At 47.8% G+C, this 21,790-nt stretch overlaps 10 protein-coding genes across 10 annotated transcripts; 4 read left to right on the top strand and 6 right to left on the bottom strand.

The window, feature by feature from the left end:
- Nucleotides 1-781: 781 nt before the first annotated feature.
- On the bottom strand, nt 782-2,268 carry B0J16DRAFT_362452 (uncharacterized protein; the record flags this gene model as incomplete). The annotated part of the gene is made up of 2 exons (XM_046129810.1): nt 782-2,027; nt 2,061-2,268. 2 exons carry the CDS (start codon nt 2,266-2,268, stop codon nt 844-846), a joined length of 1,392 nt encoding a protein of 463 aa, XP_045982380.1. The 3' UTR covers nt 782-843.
- Nucleotides 2,269-2,813: 545 nt separating this feature from the next.
- On the bottom strand, nt 2,814-3,964 carry B0J16DRAFT_340398 (uncharacterized protein). Its single transcript, XM_046127671.1, has one exon. The coding sequence runs from the start codon at nt 3,852-3,854 to the stop codon at nt 2,871-2,873; it is 984 nt and encodes a 327-aa protein (XP_045982379.1). The 5' UTR covers nt 3,855-3,964; the 3' UTR covers nt 2,814-2,870.
- Nucleotides 3,965-4,213: 249 nt separating this feature from the next.
- B0J16DRAFT_286188 (uncharacterized protein) lies at nt 4,214-6,069 on the bottom strand. The gene is made up of 2 exons (XM_046124083.1): nt 5,644-6,069; nt 4,214-5,596 (listed from the first exon to the last, which is right to left on the bottom strand). The coding sequence occupies exons 1-2, from the start codon at nt 5,937-5,939 to the stop codon at nt 4,564-4,566; spliced, it is 1,329 nt and encodes a 442-aa protein (XP_045982378.1). The 5' UTR covers nt 5,940-6,069; the 3' UTR covers nt 4,214-4,563.
- A 1,020-nt stretch (nt 6,070-7,089) lies between these two features.
- On the top strand, nt 7,090-7,767 carry B0J16DRAFT_383800 (uncharacterized protein; the record flags this gene model as incomplete). The annotated part of the gene is made up of 4 exons (XM_046131363.1): nt 7,090-7,138; nt 7,183-7,278; nt 7,360-7,553; nt 7,636-7,767. The coding sequence occupies 4 exons, from the start codon at nt 7,090-7,092 to the stop codon at nt 7,765-7,767; spliced, it is 471 nt and encodes a 156-aa protein (XP_045982377.1).
- Nucleotides 7,768-8,363: 596 nt separating this feature from the next.
- On the bottom strand, nt 8,364-9,007 carry B0J16DRAFT_269222 (P-loop containing nucleoside triphosphate hydrolase protein; the record flags this gene model as incomplete). The annotated part of the gene is made up of 2 exons (XM_046123504.1): nt 8,364-8,804; nt 8,855-9,007. The coding sequence occupies 2 exons, from the start codon at nt 9,005-9,007 to the stop codon at nt 8,364-8,366; spliced, it is 594 nt and encodes a 197-aa protein (XP_045982376.1).
- Nucleotides 9,008-12,051: 3,044 nt separating this feature from the next.
- Nucleotides 12,052-13,738, top strand: B0J16DRAFT_121998 (transmembrane amino acid transporter protein-domain-containing protein). Its single transcript, XM_046121614.1, has 3 exons — nt 12,052-12,281; nt 12,330-13,175; nt 13,231-13,738. The coding sequence occupies exons 1-3, from the start codon at nt 12,159-12,161 to the stop codon at nt 13,651-13,653; spliced, it is 1,392 nt and encodes a 463-aa protein (XP_045982375.1). The 5' UTR covers nt 12,052-12,158; the 3' UTR covers nt 13,654-13,738.
- B0J16DRAFT_340390 (uncharacterized protein) lies at nt 13,675-14,916 on the bottom strand. The gene has a single exon (XM_046127670.1). It carries the CDS (start codon nt 14,877-14,879, stop codon nt 13,824-13,826), a length of 1,056 nt encoding a protein of 351 aa, XP_045982374.1. The 5' UTR covers nt 14,880-14,916; the 3' UTR covers nt 13,675-13,823.
- Nucleotides 14,917-16,149: 1,233 nt separating this feature from the next.
- On the bottom strand, nt 16,150-17,793 carry B0J16DRAFT_319542 (aquaporin-like protein; the record flags this gene model as incomplete). The annotated part of the gene is made up of 1 exon (XM_046125526.1): nt 16,150-17,793. The coding sequence occupies one exon, from the start codon at nt 17,791-17,793 to the stop codon at nt 16,150-16,152; it is 1,644 nt and encodes a 547-aa protein (XP_045982373.1).
- A 1,469-nt stretch (nt 17,794-19,262) lies between these two features.
- Nucleotides 19,263-20,490, top strand: B0J16DRAFT_121988 (Nitroreductase-like protein). Its single transcript, XM_046121613.1, has one exon. The coding sequence runs from the start codon at nt 19,622-19,624 to the stop codon at nt 20,405-20,407; it is 786 nt and encodes a 261-aa protein (XP_045982372.1). The 5' UTR covers nt 19,263-19,621; the 3' UTR covers nt 20,408-20,490.
- A 126-nt stretch (nt 20,491-20,616) lies between these two features.
- Nucleotides 20,617-21,577, top strand: B0J16DRAFT_414197 (AhpC/TSA antioxidant enzyme-domain-containing protein). The gene is made up of 2 exons (XM_046133421.1): nt 20,617-20,884; nt 20,938-21,577. Exons 1-2 carry the CDS (start codon nt 20,675-20,677, stop codon nt 21,394-21,396), a joined length of 669 nt encoding a protein of 222 aa, XP_045982371.1. The 5' UTR covers nt 20,617-20,674; the 3' UTR covers nt 21,397-21,577.
- Nucleotides 21,578-21,790: the final 213 nt, after the last annotated feature.

The raw sequence follows: 21,790 nt of genomic DNA, 5'->3' as shown, positions 1-21,790 counted from the left end.
GCGTGCATCGAACTATCGAGCAGCTGGATAATCAGAGAGAAGAGGAAAGCAAAAGATGTATTCCAGAAAAGCGGTTAAGAAAAAAGCGGTTTGAAAATCCGAGCTATGTACACACTCAAGGCTTCAGCCTGTCTGATTTCAGCCAACAGAGGTACCATTCATCACTCGGTTAGTTTATCAAACGCAACGACCTTGATTTAAGGCAGATTAAGAGTCTAACGTAGAGGCCAAGGACTGTCACGACTTATACAATGGATGTCCTGCTAGAGCAAGAAGCAAATCATCTACGAAGGCCGAAAGTTATTACATTGTTTCTATACGTTTAATACCGACCTTGACGAGACGCATCGGAAACTGGTTTTCACTCTGGCGGGTGGAGTTGCCAATGCCATTCATGTGGCAGACCGCAAGCCCATCCACATCGCTGTTGCAAGATGGCTGAGAAGTGTCCTTGATTTCCTTGGCGACAAGAGAAGCCAGTGATCAATACCGAAATGACCTTATCAAAATATACACAAATCACAATTATGAAACATTAGTAGCATGAATTTGGAATAATACCTAATTGGTCAAAGCAGTCTTATTGCATTTTTATTTATGGACATTGAGACGCAAAAACACAGTGAATTCGTTCTACAATTCTACTGGATCCAAATAGACACAGACGCTTAAATCAAAACTAATAACAATGTAAGTTACCTTTCATAACGACAATGAACTGTCGTCAATATCCAATTTCCAAACCAAACAGCGATTTCAGGTCAAGTCCAGCTCAACCGTTCCCCAATCCAACCTAAGTCTGAGTTTCCAGAAACCCAAAGTTCCTCCCATTGAAGAAACCACTTAGATCAAAACCCCATACAGCGGGTCACGATCGAGAAGCTGCTTGACCTCGTCAATAGAAACATACCACTTGTCCTGCTCTTCAATCTCCCACCATTGACAATCGTCGCCGCGCTCAACGATCATAGTCTTCCAGGCATTCTTCAAATCACGGTTCACAACAAGACCTGAGTCAGCGTCCGAGATGTGTTTCTCAAACTCACCTTCCATCCACTGAATGCGGGGATCCCATGACTTGTCGATGACAAATCGATGTCTTCTGTTACCAAAGTCGCGAGTTGATTGGTCACAATCGTCCTGGTAGAAGTCGTCCGCAAGGCCGGAGACGGCACGACAGAGTCTGAACCAGACTTGAGCCGCGAATGGGTCCCAATGACGCCGTTGATCAGAGAGTTTATCTTCAAAGAGAGGTTCGATCTCCTGGACTACCTCAACGAGTCGTGTAAGGGCGTTGAACTCGGTGTAATCAGTCCAGGCAGGGTCGAGCAAGAGGAGAAGCTTTTGAAAGTACTGATGTCTAATGCATACAGAAGGCCCGATATATTTGTTCTCGTCAAAGAGATCCTGGAAAATGCGAGTAACGATGCATTCCATGTTGGTGACAGCAAAGTGCATACCTCGAGGAAGAATGGGGCCGGATGCTCTCCAGACTGGACCCATGTGAGTAAAGTGCTGTTCCTCGTGGGTTTGAGTCGAGAGGAAGGTTTGTAGGAAAGATACTGGACATTGCGGCATCATGGCTATCTCAACTGCATTATCCGGGATTTTCTTTGCGTCAGGGTTGACTTCGGGGTATTCTTCGATGAAGCGGTTTTGGTGAAGGTCGATGATAGCACCCTTGGCAACCAGCATGTCAATCATCTTGCAGATGACACTGATATGATATCTGTTCAGACGAGGACCTGATGTCAGCCACTTGAGCATTTCGGTCAGATGATCAATAGGAGGTCGGGGACATGCGCAGTGGGTTTGATAAAACATGGGGGTATCTGTCATGACATCAGAAGCTGATACGGGTTTGAGATCAGAAGCTGATAGAGCGTTAACGTTTTCCCGATTCTGGATAAACCACTTAAACATACCAATTAATTGGTTTCCCTCACAGGGCATACGAGGGCTTTGATAAACTCGTTCGATGAACTTGACGACAGCAGTCTGGAAACCTGGTCCCTGAGTCCTGTGGACTGGGGTAAGCCAATCAAGAGTAGGCTCGGCACCGAGTTTGATGTAGCCGTTCAAAAGGCGATGCCAGTAGACTGGATTGTTGAGAATGCGTTCCATCAGAATGTATTTATCAGGATCGGTGAGCTGGAACTGCTCTGGTAAGCTGGCCAGTGTGACGCTATCGTCGAGGTTTAGCAGAGTGAGAAACTGACCCTGAGGGACCAGCATCCAACCTTGAGATGGACCTTGCGACGAAGACATGGTTGCTGAGTCTGGGTTGGTACGCTGGTAGTGTTTGGTTGTAGTTGATGTGAGTCGATAGAGTCTTAGACTTTTATCTTAGCAAAGAGTTGATGGAAATGTGAGAAGTTGCTGGTGAGCTGATGCAGTGTAGGTGGGAAGTGCAGGCATATTTATACTATGATGAACTCATGTTCATGGCTCTGATACAGCCAGTGCTGTTCGTACACTGAACTGTTGTTCTTCACTTGTCCATTTCAAAATGCCCTTGTGAGAGTATCACTCACGGAAGGTGTAGATAGACAAAGCTTTTGCTCCCTTGTTCAAGACGTTCGCGGTTGTTCGGAGCCCGACAGACAGACACCGATTGGACGTCAGGAACGATTTCACGAACATGAATGTATGGCACCTCGTCGCGCACTGTAAGGACAGACCATGAACCGGAGATTCGGTGAACAGGTCCCCGCAAGAGTATTGACAACGATGTCTGATGTCTAGAAATCCCAGGTCTTGGTTCTGTCTGTATCACTCTTACGCTCAAAGGTTCCAATCAACTTCCAAAAAATAGGTAGTATCCTTCATCAATTCATAACGCTAACAAACTATTTCATCCCCATCTCTCTCTAGTAAAATACCAAGCATCGCACCTCAATGCTCTGTCGTCCAGGAGCATCCTTGGGCGTATCAGGATCGACAAACGCAGTATGAGGCGTATACCCAGCAATGCCATGCTTCCCACCTTCATGCACCTCACTCTTCGAATCAAAGCACTTGATCAACATAACCTCCTCAGGCGTCATATCCTTCGCATAGTAAAACTTGTGTTCATCATTCGGCGCAACAGAGTATGTCTCGCCCTTAACAGTGTAGCCCTCTGTGGACTTGAGCGTTGATTCATCGGGCAGAACCTCCTTGCCACGATCATCGCCGTCGTTGTCGTTGCGGTTGGGGTACAGAAGGTCCACCTTGATCATGTCTTCGGGCTTGGTGCTGCGGTAGTCGATTACAGCGAGGGGAAAGTCTGACGCGGGGTTTTGGATGGGGCGCCAGACGTTGATGATTTGGTAGCGGCCTTTGAGGAGTTCTTCTGTTTCTGAAGGATCGGTGTGGCGGCGAACACGGGCCTCTGCTGCGCCGGGGGTCTGATCAACGTGAACCTGCTGGACAGGTTGTCTGGGGCTAGACTTTTCGCGACGACGGATGGTGTGGTCAAAGATGACGACTTTCTTGATATCAGGGATTCTCTCCTTCAGCAGGGCTTCCACCTCGCCGTAGTAACCATTTCTCACGGCCGCATCATCGGTGAATTCTGTTTCCTTGGCAGGCGATTTGAAGACGTCGAAGCCAGAGAGATCAACGTCAAAAGCCTTCAGGCTAGCAGCAGCGCGGATGTCGACAACTTCACGCTTGACCTGCTTGCGCTCAAAGGAAGTCTGATCAACGTCGACCTTGGCCCATGGCTTGACTTTGTTACCACTAGCGTCGACACTCGACGTTGGGTCAATGTAGTTGAATAGTCCAGTAGTCATTTTTGTAGGTGTATGATGAAAAGGTCGAAGTTGAGCGGGGTTGAATAGAGGTCTTGATCTGAGGAAGAGTCGAGACATGCAAGTTCAAGTTGGAGTCGAAGGTACAGAATGGGGAAGTAAGATGGGGTTAGCCTTCCTTATATTCGATTAAAGAGGTTATTTATTCGGCTTGTTGCGTAACAATTCCGTGCTTCTTTATTTATCCCACCATCATTCATTTGTCAGGAAACCCACAATTTGTCAGCTCTGATGACGTCTGCGGGGCATGGAAGCGAGCTGTAGCACTAACAGATAACGTCATGTAAGCGTGGCGATAAGAGATTTGGTGATATTGCAGTAACTGGGTCAGATTATCAAGCTTATCCGATAGCGCCATTCCTTTAACGTTGCACCTCTGTAATCATCGTGCTTCATGCATGGAAATCCCACTTTGGTGACTCGCTGCGACCGTACGACTTCAATACTCACTCATTGACCCATTGGTCGAATGCTCTTGAATGTCAGCATCGTTGGGATGAGAAGGACGATTGCTTAGCTTTCTGGGACCCTTGACTTGACCTTTACCACGGATTTGTTTTTTATGTGAACCTGATAGCGATCATATCACCTGATTGCGGTTTGCAAATGGATAGTGTAAGTTGTGTCTTGATTAAATACAGAGATTAGTTCTCAAATCAGATCTATCGACCATCACGCCTCGCTAGGTAAAAACAGAAAGCAAACTATGGTTACAAACTCCAGAGTGATCTTTTTTCACCACAAATACCGTCGCAAATGTCATCATAGATCAATAGACCTTCGTCTCAGTTGGAGCCCAAGGAACAGTTCCAGCAATCCTCTCCGGCCCCTCGATACAAGTCAACCTCGGCGCCCGAGCCATCTTGGGCGCACTCGTGCCGAGAATATAATTCTGCACCATCTGAAGCCCTATAACATACTTGTCAACGAACTTGTAAACACTAGACTGCCATGTTGCGGTGGTGGTAGCAGTGCCTGACTTTTGGCAAGCTTCCGTCACAGTCGCCATGCGCAAATCTTGGTAGGTTTGGAAAGCATCGGCGAGCTGCTCGTGCGTGGGCGAGGGTGTCTGCTGGCGAAGACCGTAGAGCTGATTGACGAGCGCGACAACGTCGATTATGCCGTTGTTGCAGCCTGCGCCGAGATTGGGGGTGAACTTGTGCGCTGAGTCGCCTGCGAGAACGACACGACCACCCCAGCTCCAGTTCTTTACGACGCCTTCTTCCAGACTGACGATACCGGATTGGGTGCGCGCGCTGAAGGCTTCCTTCAAGCTGAGCTTGCCGCCTGGGGTGAGAGGGATGTGACCCCATCGCTCGACAAGCGCAACTTGGTCTGCTTCAGTGTATCGTATGCGGTCTCGTGTAGGTGTATCCACCTTCTCATAAAGAGCCATGACAGTGGAGTCCTTTCCAGAAAAGAGCTGTGTCGCAGCGCCAGGTCCATGAGTCTCACAAGTGACTCCCTCTTCGATCTCGGCAAACTTTGTCGGGAAACGTAGCCAGAGACCTTGGAAGGTAGTCAGGAAAGGCTTCTCCTCGTTTGCGGATGCGGGATCGTCCTTGAGAGCGAGCTCACGCATCTTCTCGCGGACGAAGCTGTGTGCGCCGTCTGTTCCAATGACGATGGAGCCCTCGTAAGATGTTCCATCGTTGCATGAGACTTGAACGCCTGCTTCGGTAGAGACAATGTCGGACACTTTCTTGTCTGAGAAGATGTTTGCCTTCGTAGCAGATGGTAGTGATTCGTAGAGAACCTTGGTGAGGTCGTGGCGACTGATTACACGGGGGTACGTTCCCAGACTGATACTTATTAGCAGCGTACACTATTGTCCAGGGACGAAACTTACAGCTTCTTGAAGAGCTCAAAATAGTACGCATCGCCGATATCGTTCCCTTGATGATCCTGTCTCTTGATGAGACTAAGCGAAGAACTGACTTCCTCAAGGGAAGGTCCGAGACCGAGTTGGTTAAGTGCACGAAGGCCCGTGGGATTCAGCACGAGGTTTGAACCGGCGTCGATGACGGGACTTGAGCGGCGTTCGAGAAGAACAAAGTCGATGTTGGCGCGTGAAAGGGCGTGAGCGGCTGTGAGGCCAACTGGGCCGCCTCCGACGACGATGACCTTGAAGCCTTGGGTAGGCATGCTGAAGCAGGATAAGAATAATAGATGATGTTGTTGGAGCGATAAGAATGCTGTTGGATGGTAAGAATGCTGTTGTATTGATTTTGGAAGTAAGGATGAAGAGGAGGGAGGCTTGGTGGTTATATAGTTGATTCAAGACGGTGATTAAACATCATTTTCGCTTTCGCACTGCATTTCTCGTTTCCCCCTACGGAGTTTCTGCCTCCCTGTGGTGATTCGGCGCTAACGTTAGTTGGTGGGTACCTTAGTGTCTTCGCACTCGCATTAGAGTGGAATGTCCCGATGCGATTGGATGACGATACTTTCTTCACTTCACGATCAAGCTCGGGAGATTGGGCATCGCATTCGCACTGATTATTGCCTTTTAAACAACTCTTTAGAATTTCATACCGTTAATTGAGCATTGAGTATTTATAATTTACTCTGAATACAGTCGGAGACTATCTCCACTGAAAACGCAATGCGAGAATTAGAGTGCTCTTTTCGCCGTCGGACTTTATATTTGGAGGGTTCTTAGCTTCGATACTACGCAATGCGCAAGAGTAGATTGGAAGTTGTGATTGGCTGGATGATCAGCCATGGCTCTTGGTGCCAAGATCTATCTCCGGCCGGTTATAGAGACTATTGGGAGGAGGATCCCAGCGGACTTGGCTTTACTGGATCTGGATTCAGTAAGGGTTCAATCTCTCTCCCCATGTCTGCCAGAGCCAGATGTTGGGCTGTTGGGGGCGACTCCGAGTCTGTAGGGTACGGTCGAAAAGGGCTTTCGAGATTGGATGTGCGACGGCGTATAGCTGACGCGAGAATAGACAGTTGTTTGTAAGCCGGGGATCACAAGACGTATTTCGCAATCACTGGATCGTGTGTAACCTGCAATTCACTCCTCCACATATGTGTTTGACAGTGCAAGTTGTTTGGAGTTACACCAAATGTAGCTTGCCTTTGTTTCTACACGTCGCTCTATGTTTGGCGCCGTTACTTTGTCAACTGGCAAACATTGACATTTCTTTCTGTTTGTCGCTCTCGTCGCTGCCTGCCGCTCGATCCTCTCATCTATAAATTCCCTTCTTTTCCACCAGGATCAATTTCTACATCTTCATCTCTGGAACTTCAATTTCACACTCCGCATTCTGAACACAACATTCTCAACATGCCCGGAATTCCTCACGTTTCCATGTCCGTCGCCAGAACTATCAAGGGTTCGTCCTCCTCCCCTCTTCGTCGCGTCAACTAATAGCCACAGCCTTGACAGATGCCTATGAGCGCGAAATCACGCATCACTACGTTACCAGGGAATACCGAGCTGTGATCTTTACAGCCAAATACACCTCTGCCACCGGTCAGAAAGCCACCGATATTTCCGAGAAGCACCTTCAAGATATCGACGAACCGCTTGTTCTCGAGTACTAGACCCAGAAAGGTGGCCGTGCTACCACTGGTCTTGGCAAGGATGGTATTCTCAAGATTGTGGACGAAACCAAGAGATACTGGGTCGTTCAGTGGGTCGGATACCCAGCTGATGAAGACGGCATTACCTGTGAGACCAAGGACGTTGTGGCACAGAAATGTCCCGAGGCCATTATTAAGTGGCGAAACAGTCTGACCCGTGAGCAGGTAAGTTGGATTGTCTGGCTGGCTTTTCAACCTCATTCAAAGACCTTCCTGGACCTTAATGGAGTCGAGCTAACTTGAGCAGTTGTATATGGTCCAGGACTTCAGCGTCGGCATTGGCGGTATGGGAGGAATCCCGGGTTGGGCTCTTGAGCTACCTACGATCGACGAAGACGACCTCACTGAAGAGGAGAAGGAGAATCTGGGCATCTTTTGAGTAGACAGGGTGAAAAGGGTTGGGTATTGTGGTTACGTGATAGCCCGAACAATAATCCGAGGAAGAAGTTCAGGGATGGACAAAAGATTTTAGAGGAGCTTTTACTTTGACGTGGTGACAGGAGCGTCGGGTATGGGCTTGGATGACAAGATCTTGGAATGAGCAATCAAGTGCACCTCGAATGATAGCCTCTGGCCAAAACTATTTCCCTGGTTAATATTGCTAAGCAACGTTGCGCCTCTATGATGAACAGATGCTGAATGAAGATGTCGCCAACTTACTCGCTATGAGCCGTACCTGTAACAGTCTGACCTGCTGTAAGCAGGAATATAGGTCATTCTACAAGCTTATCCTTTCACATACGACCATACCTACCAGAAAATACGGGATCCCGTCCGCTCTCCCATAGTCAAGCTGGTAAGGGGCGGATTAGTAGTTGGGTCGGTGACGACCAGCGAATCCCCGCTGTTGTATGTTTTTGCCATTTCTAGTTCCTGGCTTGGCATTTTTTGCTTGGCATGATGGCTTTCTCTCTGGAAAAGTGTTGTATTTCTGTTTTCGCTTTTGGATTTTGTACCATCTTATCATTATTCCCATTACTCAGGATCCTCATCCAACAACCCCGCAACCCTCTCCAAAGCCTCCTTCTGCACCTTCTCAACAGGTTGATCAACACTAACAGTTATAACATCAGTCTCATCGCTCCCTGGCCGTTCCAATGCCTCAAATTGACTATGTACCAACGCCGGCCCAGCAAAATGTCCCTTCCTCGCCGCAGCTCTCTTCGTGAGCACTTCCTCTGGCGCATCAAGGTGTAAAAAGTGCACGCGCAGATCACCTGCTTTTTCAGATCCTTCGCGAAGAACGTCTCGGTATTGACGCTTCAGGGCGGAACATGTTACGACGAGATGTTCGGTGCCCGGGCCTTTGGGGTGATGCAATGCGTGCTCGTGAAGCGCCTCCAACCAACCTTTGCGGTCTTCGTCGGTGAGGCCTTCGCCACGGCTCATTTTATCAACATTTGATTTGGGATGGAACTTTCGAAAGGTTAGTGTATAGTTTCGGTAAAAGTTTGCTGTCAACGTACATCATCACCCTCTACAAATTTGAGGTTCAGCTCATCAGCGAGGTACTTCGCAACTGAGGTTTTGCCAGAAGCCGTGGGACCCGAGACGAAGAGAATCCATCGGTGGCCACTTGGCACTGGCTTTGCAGCGGGGTTTGTTAAACCGTCGGACATTTTTTTGTTTCCTTTTTTTGTTGAAGTATGATGACCTTCTGCTGTTCAATCTTCACTTATTTTTGGCGGTTGAGGCTCAACCGGTTTGACGTTTTGCATGATTGACGTCATGATGAGTCGCCAACTCTGCAATAATGCCATCAGATTAATTACGTACCTTGAGCCAAGCATTCTATGGCATTCTGATCAATTCCCATAACAAATATGTGATCGACTTTTTACTTACTCATCCAGATCTCAGAGTGTTGGCGATCCTTTGCTTGTGAGAAGGTTTAGGGTAGGACCAGGAGCAAAGTTAGATGATCGACGCGTTCGCATCTACGGAAATTATCTGAGCTGAGAGGAATGGATCGCATGTAATTTCCATATGTACGTGTTTCACTTTTAATTGCTTGTAGTTTAAGTGTTTTCCGAGATAGCCGGGTGGCATTTTGAATGTTGGCCCATCTGCCGCATGTCCGGATTCCAATTAACCTACTACCAAATATTGCCTCCGAACATGACAAAGACTGCTAATAATGCTGTGTACGCAACCAAGTGTTACCTGTCGCAATGTCATTATTTTCTACACTTCTCCAACTCATCAAAAGGAACATCTCTAGAATGAGCCAGATCTGATCCATCTTGCACAGGAATCTCACCACCCAGCCTCCAAAGCCATCGCGGTTTCAGGTCGCGTCACACTGCCAATCAATATTCCTTCACATTTATCTCAAACAATTAACAAACTGTCATCAACGCGTCTCGTTTATCTTGGGTAGAAAAAGGGGGTATCCCGGCCCAAAGGGACGAGCGCAGTGGAGCATGTGAAATCGGCCCATTTACTGCTACTATCTGAGCGGATGGACACAAAAACTGCCCAAATGGTCTAGATCTTCAGCACTGCTTCGCTTCGATATCTGTTCTTTTTGATTACCAATGCTTTTTCTCCCCACAGTCTGTGCAAGACGACGGATATCCGTCTACTCCGTAATACTGCATGCCTAGACGAGTGGTCGGTTCTGGGCATGGAGTCTTAGCTATATCAGCCTTATGGTCAGTGTGCAGGCAGTATTTACGAGGTATAGCTTCGGATTTTACACCGGTGAAGGAAATAACTCGGTGTTGATGAACCTGAATCGTGATTGACTTCTCATTCCAGGAGGGAAATGAAAACTCGCCAAAGCCGACGCGTAGCGAACACAACCACTCTTCTACCAACCGAAGAGAGAAACATAAATGCTGATCTTTTTTTCCACGTGCGGCCGCCTTCGACGTCGTGCCCTTGCATGGATGACGACGATAAAATTCCCATTGCAGTTACTCACGGCGTCTTCCCGAAGGAACAATATTTTATTTGACCAATAGCAATTAAATCCAGGTCTTCTAGAAGAAAAGGTGCATTGCATTACTAGCGCGGCTGATGGAAAATTTGATGCCGCTAAGTGCTAGAGGTCTGAGGTAGAGGTACAGTGTGAGTGTGGGTGTGGCAGTGAATTTGTAGGCGCGGACCCGAACTTGCAGTGGCGCGTGCGCACCGGTATGACCGACCATTATCAGGCGATGGATGAGTGAAATATTCTTTTCTTGGCAGGTGCATACTCCCATCTAATGTACCCAGGTAGGTATTGTGCCTGATAATGAGTGATTACGCTGTTGGGTAGGTCGGAGACAAGAAATTGGAGTAACCGGCACCGTACCGCGGCTGGCTGTCTTCGGGTGAGGCAGATCCTTTTAGCTTGCAGCCTTTTATCCCTTTCTTATTTACAAGCTTAATCTTGACGCGGTTAGTAGCATCAGATAATCAGGTTTTTTTTGAACATCATGTTTAACGGCGGCAAGAAGACATGTCACAAGACAGATGATCATCACAGGTTTATAGTATGGAGACCTGACATTTTCCCCATGGGGACTTCTTTATCGCCAAGAAAAACATGTGGTCAACGTTATTATGTTTCGCGAGGTTTCTTTTACGTACATTCTGTCGATGAGACATGGAGGGCGCCGTTGGGTCTAGATGTCAAGGTCAACGTGCGCGGTGATTCCCACTTCGTTTATGTACTCCACCAGCAAGGAAGAGGAACATGGGATTGAACATGTGGTGGAAGCTGAAATGTTCAAAGCTTTTGTGGATGAGTTTCAAGGATGAAGGGAGATAAACATGATGTGAGTTTATGTCTAGAGATAACATTCTGATATCTTGGTGATGATAGATAATCCGTCCTTTCTACTGCTGTTCACTATCATTATCAAAATCATCATAGACTCGGGCCGACCGTACACGCAAGTGGAGACGGCGACAAGTGCCGTTCTGCTCCCATGTCGCTTCCCCCCTCCTCTGAGCCGAGAGCGCGCTGCCTCCAAGAGCGGATATGGCGTCAAGTTTGGAGAAATGTACATGCACTGCACAATTTCTCCGCACTTCAAAAGTTGGGGAAAAATCATCAGACTTACCCAACTCTCCAGATTCTTGTCAACATGACACGACTCCCCATGTTGATTTTACGTACGAAAAACTACAGTCTCCGGGGCCCCGAGATTCATTCTCTGGAACGATTCCTCCAGAGAATGGATTCGGGGCAAGTTTAAACTAAGCTTTAGCATGACCCAGAGAGTTGGAGTGTCTCGACGTTTCTTTTGGAGCGAGAATAGCCGCCAGCTGAGTTGGAGAAGATCCGCCGAGGGGAACCCTCTAGACTTGATTTGGGTTAGATGTATTGCCCTTTCAGGTTAAGGCGCGACAAACTCTGCAGGAAAAATTTGATTGCGTCCGGCATTCGACGGCTCAGCTTTTTGATGCTACCAACACGACGGGCGATAAGACCCATTATTCACACAAGGGCAGGCCGTGTAAGATAAGCTACGAACTCGGCCCGCCGAGCATTCAATGCTGTGAGTCTTTTCCCCCCATGGGGCCTTTTCAGCGTATCTCTGGTAACTTCTCCACTGGGGATCCATCAACGGAGATGCGAGTCAGTTTGGGGTATGGGGGCAAAGGATCGTCAAACCAAACTCTTTTACGTACGGTAGTAAACCGAAGAGAAAGAAGACTAATGGGCTAGACTACCCCAGATGCGAATGGCCTAGATTCTCGTTGTTTACGTATATATAACCATCCCCCCGGAATGAATGTCTTGCTTCTCCAGTCATCATCTTTATTCTCTATACAAACATGAGCCACTACGACTCGGAGAACCAGGCCCCTGAGCCTACCAAGCACCATGGCGAGGAAGCCGGTGTTACCAACGATGCTGTTTTTGGTACCATCACAGAAGACGGTCCCAACTACCGTAACGTATGTTTACCACAACACCATTACTGTAATGTCAACTAACATGCACAGGTTGGCTGGCTCGGAACATCAGTCCTCATGATGAAGTCCCAAATCGGTCTCGGAGTTCTGTCCATCCCCGCCTCCTTCGACGCCCTCGGTCTTATCCCCGGTATCATCTGCATGCTTACCATCGCCGTCATCACCACCTGGTCCGACTACATCGTCGGCAAGTTCAAGCAACGTCACCCTGAAGTCTACGGTATCGACGACGCCGCTGGTCTTGTCTTTGGTCGCTTCGGAAAGGAGTTCTACGGTATCTCTTACATGCTTCTCACCATCTGTATCGCTGGATCTGCTATGCTTGGTCTCTCTATTGCTCTCAACTCTCTGTCTGAGCATGGAACTTGCACTGCCGTCTTTGTCGCTGTTGCCATGGTCGTTGCTTTCCTTACTGCTTCCATCCGAACTCTGGACCGTGTTTCTTGGCTCGCTTGGGTCGGTCTCGTTACCCTGATCGTCTCCATCTTCATCGTCACCGTCGCTGTCGGTATTCAGGACCGCCCTGACCTTGCTCCTCAAGATGGTGTCTGGGTTTCTGACTACAAGCTCTTCAACACTCCTACCTTCGCCCAAGCTATGTCTGCTATCTCTGCATTCATCTTCGCCTACTGCGGAACTCCCGTCTTCTTCCCCATTGCTGCTGAGATGCGTGAGCCCAAGCACTACAAGAAGGCTCTTATCCTTTGCCAGACTGTCGTTACCATCGTCTACATTGTTGTCGGCATCGTTGTCTACTACTACTGCGGTACCTACGTTGCTTCTCCCGCTCTTGGATCCGCTGGCAAGGTCATCAAGAAGATCAGCTACGGTATCGCTCTTCCCGGTCTGGTTGTCTCTGCCACTCTCTACACTCACGTAAGTTCGGTCATCACAATCTTACCATCAAACAATATCTAACAGTCTGGAATAGGTCCCCGCCAAGTACTTCTTCGTCCGTCTTCTCCGTGGCTCCAAGCACCTCACTTCCAACTCCTTCACCCACTGGGCCGTCTGGCTGAGCTGCACCTTTGGCATGGCCCTCATCGCCTATGTCATCGCCAGTGGTATCCCCGTCTTCGGCGGTCTCGTCTCTCTCGTCGGTGCCCTTCTCGGAACCCTGCAGTGCATGCAGCTCTTCGGTGCTCTCTGGCTCTACGACCACTGGACCAAGGACAAGTCTCAGCGCACCACCCGCTGGACCATGATGGTTGTCTGGTGTGGCTTCGTCATCCTTCTCGGTACCTTCCTCATGATCGGAGGTACCTACGGTTCTATCAAGGAAATCATCGACTCTTACGCTGTCAGCGGTGGATCTGCTGCTTGGTCTTGCGCCGATAACTCCAACTCTACTTAAGGGAGTTAATAGAGGAGAATATGTATAGATTATAAATGTTTAGATGTTAGATTTAGAAATGTTTAATGCAAGCGTTGCTACGTTCAATCAATATGCAAGTCTCACTACGATTGTGAAGTGCCATATTGAAGTCGATCTCTGCTGGATGGGGAGTCCCTGACAACAACCATTCACAGCTTCGACTCAGTGACATCCCCATTGCCTTGGAGATCCCTTTCAATCCTCTCAAACACGCCTGGCCCCTGCTTCCCCAGACCCGTCCCCACTGCAACAGCATAAGCCCCAACCATTTTCATCCTTCGCCACCCGTCTCCATCGCGAACTCCACCAACACCGATGATCTGTACGTGACTCAGTTCAGGCGTCTGATCCAGCATTCTTCGTAAAGTGTCCACATTTCCGAGAGCGAGAGGATGCAGAGATGGTCCACCCATGCCACCTACGCCTGTACCAGGTAGTTGGGAACTTCCGTCATTTTGAAGAATGAGACATGAGCCAAGAGTGTTTGTGGCGGTGATGAAGCTGATTGAGGACGCCGCCTTCTGCAATGTGTGGATCAAGGTCGCAAACTGTCCGTGGTGTGTGTAAGGTGGAGTTTTTATTCCAATCGGCAGAGAAGGACGTTGTGGTAGCAGAGCAAGATACCTTTCCAGAGAAGGGCCATCGTAGGCGGGCGGTGGCGCCCCAGGAATATTGGGACAGCTCAAATTGACCTCCATAGCCAAAGGAAAAGGAACACCTCTGGAAGCGTGTTCGATTCGCCGAAAGCTCTCTTGGATATCCTCGGGTGATCCAGTAACGCTGACGATAAACGTCTTTCGCAAATTCGGAAGCCGACGCGATATCTCAGTCAACATATCAAGGTATCCATCTAGAGGGATCGGACTGTAGCCCAGAGTATTCAAGCTGCCAGTAGAGTACTTTTTGCGGGTACCTTCAGATGTGTCGCCATCAAACCCTAAATAACCCGTAGCCTCCGCCGCAGGATCTTTCGGTGGTGTTTGATCAGACGAAGTACCTCCATCTGGGTCCATCGAAGCAGGATTGAAGAATAGGTATTGATGGTGTTCATGCTGGTGGTTGAAGCCATTGATAAGGGATGTGCGGGTCGTGATAGCGCCGGTTGATGGAGATAGCGCGATTGCCATCAGATCTTTGAGATCGGTGGCCCATGGCGTCGCTGAGTTGAGCAAAGGGGGATTGATGATTAATTGAGGTGGCGACATATTTACACGTTATGATGATTGATGAGAATTGATGAGATATCGTGGAATGATGATGAAAAGGGAGGGGCTGGAGATTTGGAGCGGTAAGAATTGGATGAGTCAGCACGAGGTCTGTGCCCAAGCGACGATCTTCAACACTGATATTCCGTAAAGCACTTGAACATCCCTGGAAATTTGAGATGTCTTGCCTATTCGCAAATGTTAAAACCTTTGTGATGTGTGAGTACGAATGCGATCGGAACTTTTGTGCTTGGCATGGAGTAAAGTCTTAGTCCGCAGGACCAACATTGCACAGCCTCATCCATTGCGCAGCTTCACACGAATGTGGTGATACAATCGGATGGGAGATTTGCTACATAAGAGAACAAAAATGATTTTGTGAAAGGAATTGGCATCATAGTGATAAAACATTCTCAAATTGCCCTCATCTGTCTTCCAAGTTCGTAACATGGGACACCAACCAGCGAACAGACCTGGGCTTCCAGCGCCATCGGTCTTCGATAATGATATAAAGATGATAACCCTTAGTCTTGTATCGAATATTCTGCTCCTCGTTTTAATCGTGGCTGAGCGACGGGCCCCCATGCCATCTTCTTTTACAACAAACGACATGCACAGCGTCAACAACATACTCACTGATGCCATCACACTCCTAGTGTTACTTCTTACAAAACGTCTACACAAAAATAACATCCATTCTTATAAAGTTTCAATGCTGGAAGATGCACTTTGCCTTTTTCTCGCGACATCTCGAATAGGCCTGGGCCTGCACATGGCTTGTGAAAATCTCGCGGCTATCGGATTCCAGCAAAGCAGAGGTACACACGAAATCAGGTGCGCGTGGATATCTACAGTCGCATTCTTCGTCAAGGTATGGGTGTACGGAAAGAGTGAGTTTGTCTAGAAAGAGACTATCCGTGGAAAGCTAATTGACTGGTTGAACAGCTCTGAAAGTTGCTAAAACATCCGAATCAGCGCTACTGACACTAACTGTGACGTGGTACTCTGTTGATGGAGTTATCAGTTTAATCACCGTGGCAAGTAGTTTCGGAAAAGATATTGCGTGGGTGAGTGTTGGTGGTGAGCTGGCAAAGTCGTTGTTGCTTCTGCAGTCAGGAATAGCTGGTGTTGTCTTAGCGTGTTCATCACTTCATGATCATATAAGTAAGCTACGACTGGCGAGTGAGTGCAAGACACTGCGCTCAAGGAGGTGAAAGGATAAGATGGTCTAATAAAATGCGCTCTAAATCGCTAATCTATATGTCTATGTCTATTGTAATAACTTCTTAACCCTCTTGTCAAATCTAAAGTTAACAGGGCTCTCACTTCCCACAAACACAAAGCTATCATAAAGCGCACATCCCAACACAGATCCTATCAGTGTCGCAGCCCAAGGTCCATAAAACCACCATCCGCTATGAAACACGTTTTCCTGTCGATATCCAACAGCATACGCAACAACACGTGGTCCAAAATCAGACGCAGGGTTCAGAGCAGAACCAATGTTGTAGCCCAAAGTAAACTTGAGAGTCGTAACAAGAAAACCAAGGACTAAAGCGTGCATTCCAGCACCAGGTGGGTTGTTCTGATCGTCTCCGAGAGCGAAGACGGCGATCATCATAATTGCGCTGCCGACGACTTGATTGAAGAAGGCGGATTTTAGAGTAACCCATTCTCGAGGTGTTGAGAAGAATGTCATGGACAATCCTGTCATGTCAGGATCGACGTAGTGGATTGAGTCGGCGTATATCGCATAAGCTAATGCACCTGCGGCGATACTTGCGACGAATTGCGCAATTATGTAGATACCGCATTGCTTCCAGGGAAAGCCTCGAAAGATTGATAGGGAGACAGAAATAGCTGGGTTCATATGGGCGCCGGATACACCGCCGCCGAGATAGATACCGAACATCCAGGCGAAACCCCATGCCCAGCATGATGTCTCGTATGTACCGTAGGACTGTGATTGTTTGGCGGATAGATTGACGGATAGAGTGCCTGTGAGACCGAGAAAGATAGCTACTGCCGTCGCAAGAAACTCGGCTAGTGGTTCGGGATGTTTCGCTCGTATCCTTGCCCACCAGTTTCTCATCTCATTGGGATCTGTCTCACCAGCTTCCACAGAAGGTTTCTCCTGGTGACCTAATGGTTCACCATCGACTTTGTACTCGGGCTGAGAGGTGTTACGATCTTGCCTCGATTCTACCCTTGAAGCAGGATCGCGGTGTCCAGGGGTAGGCGCTGCTTCGCTGGGAACGTAGTCAAATACTGGTTGACCAGCATCATTTCGTTTGTCGTTATGAGCAACTCCTGCTGCTGTCGTCCGACTCTGCTGTCTTTGCATATCCCGTGACTGAAGACTGCTTTGTGTTTGCATCCGGTAAGGTTGACCAGAATTAGTCCGCGAGGTATATCCAGGATGTGGTTCATTCGTAGGCTCCTCCTTCACAATAGCCATCTCCTCATCAATCCTTCCATCAGGCTTAATCGGCTTCAACACCTTGCGCCTCACTTTATGAGGAAGAGGTTTTCCAAGACTAAAGATAGGCTTCTTATCCTGCTCTCCGAACCAAGGGTTCTCTTGGTAGTATCCATCCTCCGCAGGCGCATAAGTGTGATGGTGAGAAGAATGTTGCGGTGCTGTGGGACGAGTGGCAGTACCTTCACTAGACATTCTTGAAAATCCTCTGTTGGAAGCAGCTGGTCGTCGACTCATACGCGACATGAAACTTGTAGGCAATCCATGAAGAACATGACGTTTGGAATTTGTTGATTTTGAGCGGTCTGTACCTTCTCGGTCCGAAATAGTGCTGGGAATACGATTTGCGACATTGCCGAGATGGACTTGGCCTGGAGTTGAAGGGGTAGTTGGTTTTGAGAAATAGTCGTGGTTTTGCTCTTGAGGTCCAGGCATATTGATAACCAAGAGAGTTATTGTTAATACTGTTCCTACAAAACACAGACAAAAACAGTTTTATACGTCTTGCTTTCAGGCGACACCCTTATCACCATGACGTTAACTCATCCCCACTGAACTGAAGCCCGGAGGTTTCTCTCCCCTTGGTGGACTCAGCTACAAGGTTTAGCGCGGCTAAATCTCTGATGGTGGAACCGCCACCTGCCAGATAAAACGGGCCGTGATCTCTGAGATCGAGAAAATTCGCCTTTTAAAGGATGTGATATTCATCCAGGCTACTCTTTCAGGAACATTGTCTCCCAAAGAAGTACTTGAATGACTCTTGTTTGGGCGAGAACCAGAGTTTTCATCCTTGTTTTATTTTTGCTGGCCGGGCTATTAGCTCCTGAGCTGAAGAAACTCCCCGAATGTTACGTTGATACAGTGGACCCAGATCTTGGCCCTGGTCAGTCATCTAGAATTTTCTTTATTGGGCTTCGATATTCTTTTGTTATTGGCGGTTTCCCGATGATGGGTATCGGTGATTGAAGGGGAATACCGAAGCTTGTTCACCGGGACATCTGCCAGGCACGGTTGCGGATACACGGTAGGATGTATGACGCAAGTAGCAAGGGTCTACCGGTGACATGCAAATGCCAGATGGAGATGAAATCGTAATCAGATAATATCTTGGCTTGGGCATCAGACTGGAGGCTCTGGATGGATACCTCGAATCTGGCAGAATATGAGCGATGGTGATAGACGGCCCTTGTCTCATCCATGTGGACAACGTCATAAGTTCTGATAAGAATCAAGCTATTGGGACGGTTGTTCCTCATCTCATGACGCAAAGGAAGCAATGATAAATCTCGAGTCGGGAGGTTTGATCCGGCAAGTTCATTGAGATCAGTGGGTCTGGAAATATTCCTGAGTTGCTTGCTTTTGCCAAAGTATTCGTGTAGGCATTTCGAATCACGGTAATACTAGCGATAGCACGATAGCTCGGGAGTGTATAGGGAATTTGAGAGCCAGGACCACGCCGATAATAGGGCTGACCAAAGTCAGTATTGGGTTGGGCACCCATCCATTGACATCCCCCGCGACCGACGTTAGTGCACGTATCGTGATTAGATTGTGATAAGAATAAAGGGTCTGTCTCCGTCTATTCGGTCAAACTATACGGCTACTGAAACTTCCGTACACTAGTGGAATAGATCTTCCGAACGATCTGGGTTTTATGATTTTCCCTACGATACTTTGTATCATACTGTTCTCATGGCATTTCCTATCTCCTAGAACAGTTTAACAGCCATATACTAATATTTGTAGCTGTTGTTCCTAAAGTCTATTCCTGAAGTCTCTTAGCATTGTTCGCTTAGATGATCACGAATCTCAACAACCCTGTCATATGAAGGTCAATCACTAACTCCGAGCATGTGACTTCGGACTTACGCAACACCTCCCTTACGTTACAATAGCCGGTAAGATAAGCTTATATTTCTGGGGAGAAACTCGACATCTAACTCGTGAACTTCTCGCTTACATCTGATCTGAGATGGCTGCATTTGTCAGCGGATGTTACAACCGAATCCTGCTTACGCGAAGATGAGAAATGCCGGCTCGGACGAATTGAAACTGTGTTGATTCGGCCGAAACCCCCGTCCATGTCACTTTGACCTTGCTGACCCAGGAAAAGATATTCGCAATATCCTCAGTGTGGAATGGGACCAGCTGAAAGTCAACAATTTATGTCCGAAGGTGTTATTATATCGCCGCAGACTGGGGCATATATAGAGTCGCGAAAACTTTACCAACGGCTTAAATCATCAGGACTGATTCGATCAAGATGTCTCTCAGTCTCAAAAACGCAAGACCGCACGCCTTCGGCTGTCCACAAAACGACCACTCAGACCGCAAATCCACAATGCCTACAGAGCAGACCTTGAAACGCCATGAAATCCACTCAGCTCACAACGCCGTTGCAAACACCATTCTTGACCGCCACAGCACTCGCGCCTTTTGCACCGGTCAAAAGGTTCCCATGAACATTATCGAAGAATGTTTTAGCATCGCTCAGCATGCACCTTCTTCGACTAATATCCAACCTTGGAGAGTAACATTGACTTCTGGTGCGCCGCTGAAACGTCTCTCGGCTGCTCTTGTTGAAGCTTTCCACAATGGCGAAGAACTCAAGATTGATGCGATTCCTGAGTCGTATAGCCGTTATCGTTCTGAACTGGGACACCATGTCTATGGGACTAATGGTTATGACATTCCCCGCGGAGATACAGAGGCTATGAAGAAGACTCTGATTGACAATTTCAATTTCTACAACGCCCCGATAGTTGCGGTCATATCCATCGACAAAGAACTTAACAAGGGCGACATTCTATCTGTTGGAATTTACCTCCAGACACTTCTTTTGCTCTTAACGGAGAAGGGCCTGGGCACTCAAGTTTCTGCTGCTCCGACCGGATATCCTGACATCATCAGACGAGAGTTGGGTATTGATGAGAATCTGGATATTCTATGCACGGTGGGAATTGGGTTTGAGAATAAGTCGCAACATATTAATTCGTTGAAGATGCCGAGGAATGATTGGAAGGAGAATGTTAAGATTGTTCTTGATTAAGAAGAGTAGCTCGTATAATTGTTCAACGATCTGTAATTGTTCTTAGCATTGTGGTTTTTGTTCTTTTACAGAAGGTATCTTAGGTCTCTAATCGCAGAGGAGACAATTAATTCAGAGTGATAATCGCCATGTGACCTTTAAGTTGGGGATATTAGTGCTGACGTCAGTACGTTCCATCAGCGCTTGGATGTCATGCTGTGCCACCTTATCTCACATCTCCTCGTCATCCAGCTCATCGCAAAATATTATCAACTCTCAACTAACACCATGAGTAACTCCTGTGAAGTCTCTCCCGGTCGGGAGTACTCCGATAACAATGTCAACGACGACCCCCCAAGCGCAAGTGCGCTAAAAGCCGCAGACGCGATTGAGCTGTACGATGAGGACGGCAAGAAACATACCTTCAAGGGCATCTACAACAGACCAGACTTGCCCAAGCGCGTTCTCGTCGTGTTTTTACGCCATTTCTACTGTTGCGTAAGTCAAGTCTCTCATCTAATCGCTCACCTCCCAACTAATTTGGTTGTCAGTCGTGTGTCCATTACACCAAATGGCTTACCGAAAACGCCACACCCGAAAAACTCAAGAGTCTCGACACAGCAATCATCATAGTCGGCCACGGCGATATAAAGCAAATAGAAATGTACCGTCAAGAAACAGGCTGGCAATATCCCATCTACACAGAGCCCTCCGAGAAGATATACAGTACTCTTGGGATGATAAAGACGTGGAAGGATGGGCCGCCGAATAATTACATGCCGCATTCGTATGCTTATGCTGCGTACTGGTCTATCAAGCTGGCGATCTGGAGATTCATGCAAGGATATCCAGTGTTTTCTTCTGGTGCGCCGAATTTACAGGGTGGGGAGTTTCTTTTTGAGGGAGAGGGCGAGGATAGGGTTGTTACGTGGTGTCATCGGATGAGGCATTCGAGAGATCATGCTGATACTGATGAGATTAGTGAGGTTTTGGGTTTGAATAAGATGTAAGCCAGGTTATCTATGGGGTGAGAGAAAGACTTTCGCTTTCACGAGAGTGTACGCGATCTTACAGTAATCTCCGGTGTTTACAGGACGCTGACGTATAGGTCAAGTATATTGCTAGCTTGTGATCTTTTGACCCTTCATCTAGAGCTCCTCAGTATTTTGAAAAGAACTATCCGGTTATGACTACAACTACTTATGTTTGCCCAATCATATATGATTGAATGCGATATTCCCCATCTTGAAGGATGACTGCTGCATTAAAAGTGGCACGAAATCTTCAACAGGCTCCTTCGGACAATGCTGTTTTACCGACAACCAATCATCACCTAATCTGGCAATCATAAATACGCTTGAGTGCTCTAAAGCGGACAGGATCTGTGTTTATCACCATTCAACG

This window comes from Fusarium flagelliforme (genome assembly GCF_020744385.1).
Source record: "Fusarium flagelliforme strain FIESC 12 MPI-CAGE-AA-0113 chromosome Unknown B0J16scaffold_4, whole genome shotgun sequence".
Lineage (NCBI taxonomy): Eukaryota > Fungi > Ascomycota > Sordariomycetes > Hypocreales > Nectriaceae > Fusarium > Fusarium flagelliforme.
The sequence above is the reverse complement of the archived record's forward strand: the minus strand, read 5'-3'. Positions and strand labels throughout refer to the sequence as shown.

What these genes read in the sequence shown, in the direction of transcription:
- B0J16DRAFT_340398 (XM_046127671.1), bottom strand. Translation starts at nt 3,854, where the DNA reads ATGTCTCGACTCTTCCTCAGATCAAGACCTCTATTCAACCCCGCTCAA.
- B0J16DRAFT_286188 (XM_046124083.1), bottom strand. Translation starts at nt 5,939, where the DNA reads ATGCCTACCCAAGGCTTCAAGGTCATCGTCGTCGGAGGCGGCCCAGTT. An exon ending in TTTGAGCTCTTCAAGAAGCT is followed by an intron (nt 5,597 to 5,643) that starts GTAAGTTTCGTC and finishes AATAAGTATCAG; the next exon opens with TCTGGGAACGTACCCCCGTG.
- B0J16DRAFT_121998 (XM_046121614.1), top strand. Translation starts at nt 12,159, where the DNA reads ATGAGCCACTACGACTCGGAGAACCAGGCCCCTGAGCCTACCAAGCAC. An exon ending in ACGGTCCCAACTACCGTAAC is followed by an intron (nt 12,282 to 12,329) that starts GTATGTTTACCA and finishes TAACATGCACAG; the next exon opens with GTTGGCTGGCTCGGAACATC. An exon ending in CTGCCACTCTCTACACTCAC is followed by an intron (nt 13,176 to 13,230) that starts GTAAGTTCGGTC and finishes AGTCTGGAATAG; the next exon opens with GTCCCCGCCAAGTACTTCTT.
- B0J16DRAFT_340390 (XM_046127670.1), bottom strand. Translation starts at nt 14,879, where the DNA reads ATGTCGCCACCTCAATTAATCATCAATCCCCCTTTGCTCAACTCAGCG.
- B0J16DRAFT_121988 (XM_046121613.1), top strand. Translation starts at nt 19,622, where the DNA reads ATGTCTCTCAGTCTCAAAAACGCAAGACCGCACGCCTTCGGCTGTCCA.
- B0J16DRAFT_414197 (XM_046133421.1), top strand. Translation starts at nt 20,675, where the DNA reads ATGAGTAACTCCTGTGAAGTCTCTCCCGGTCGGGAGTACTCCGATAAC. An exon ending in TACGCCATTTCTACTGTTGC is followed by an intron (nt 20,885 to 20,937) that starts GTAAGTCAAGTC and finishes TTTGGTTGTCAG; the next exon opens with TCGTGTGTCCATTACACCAA.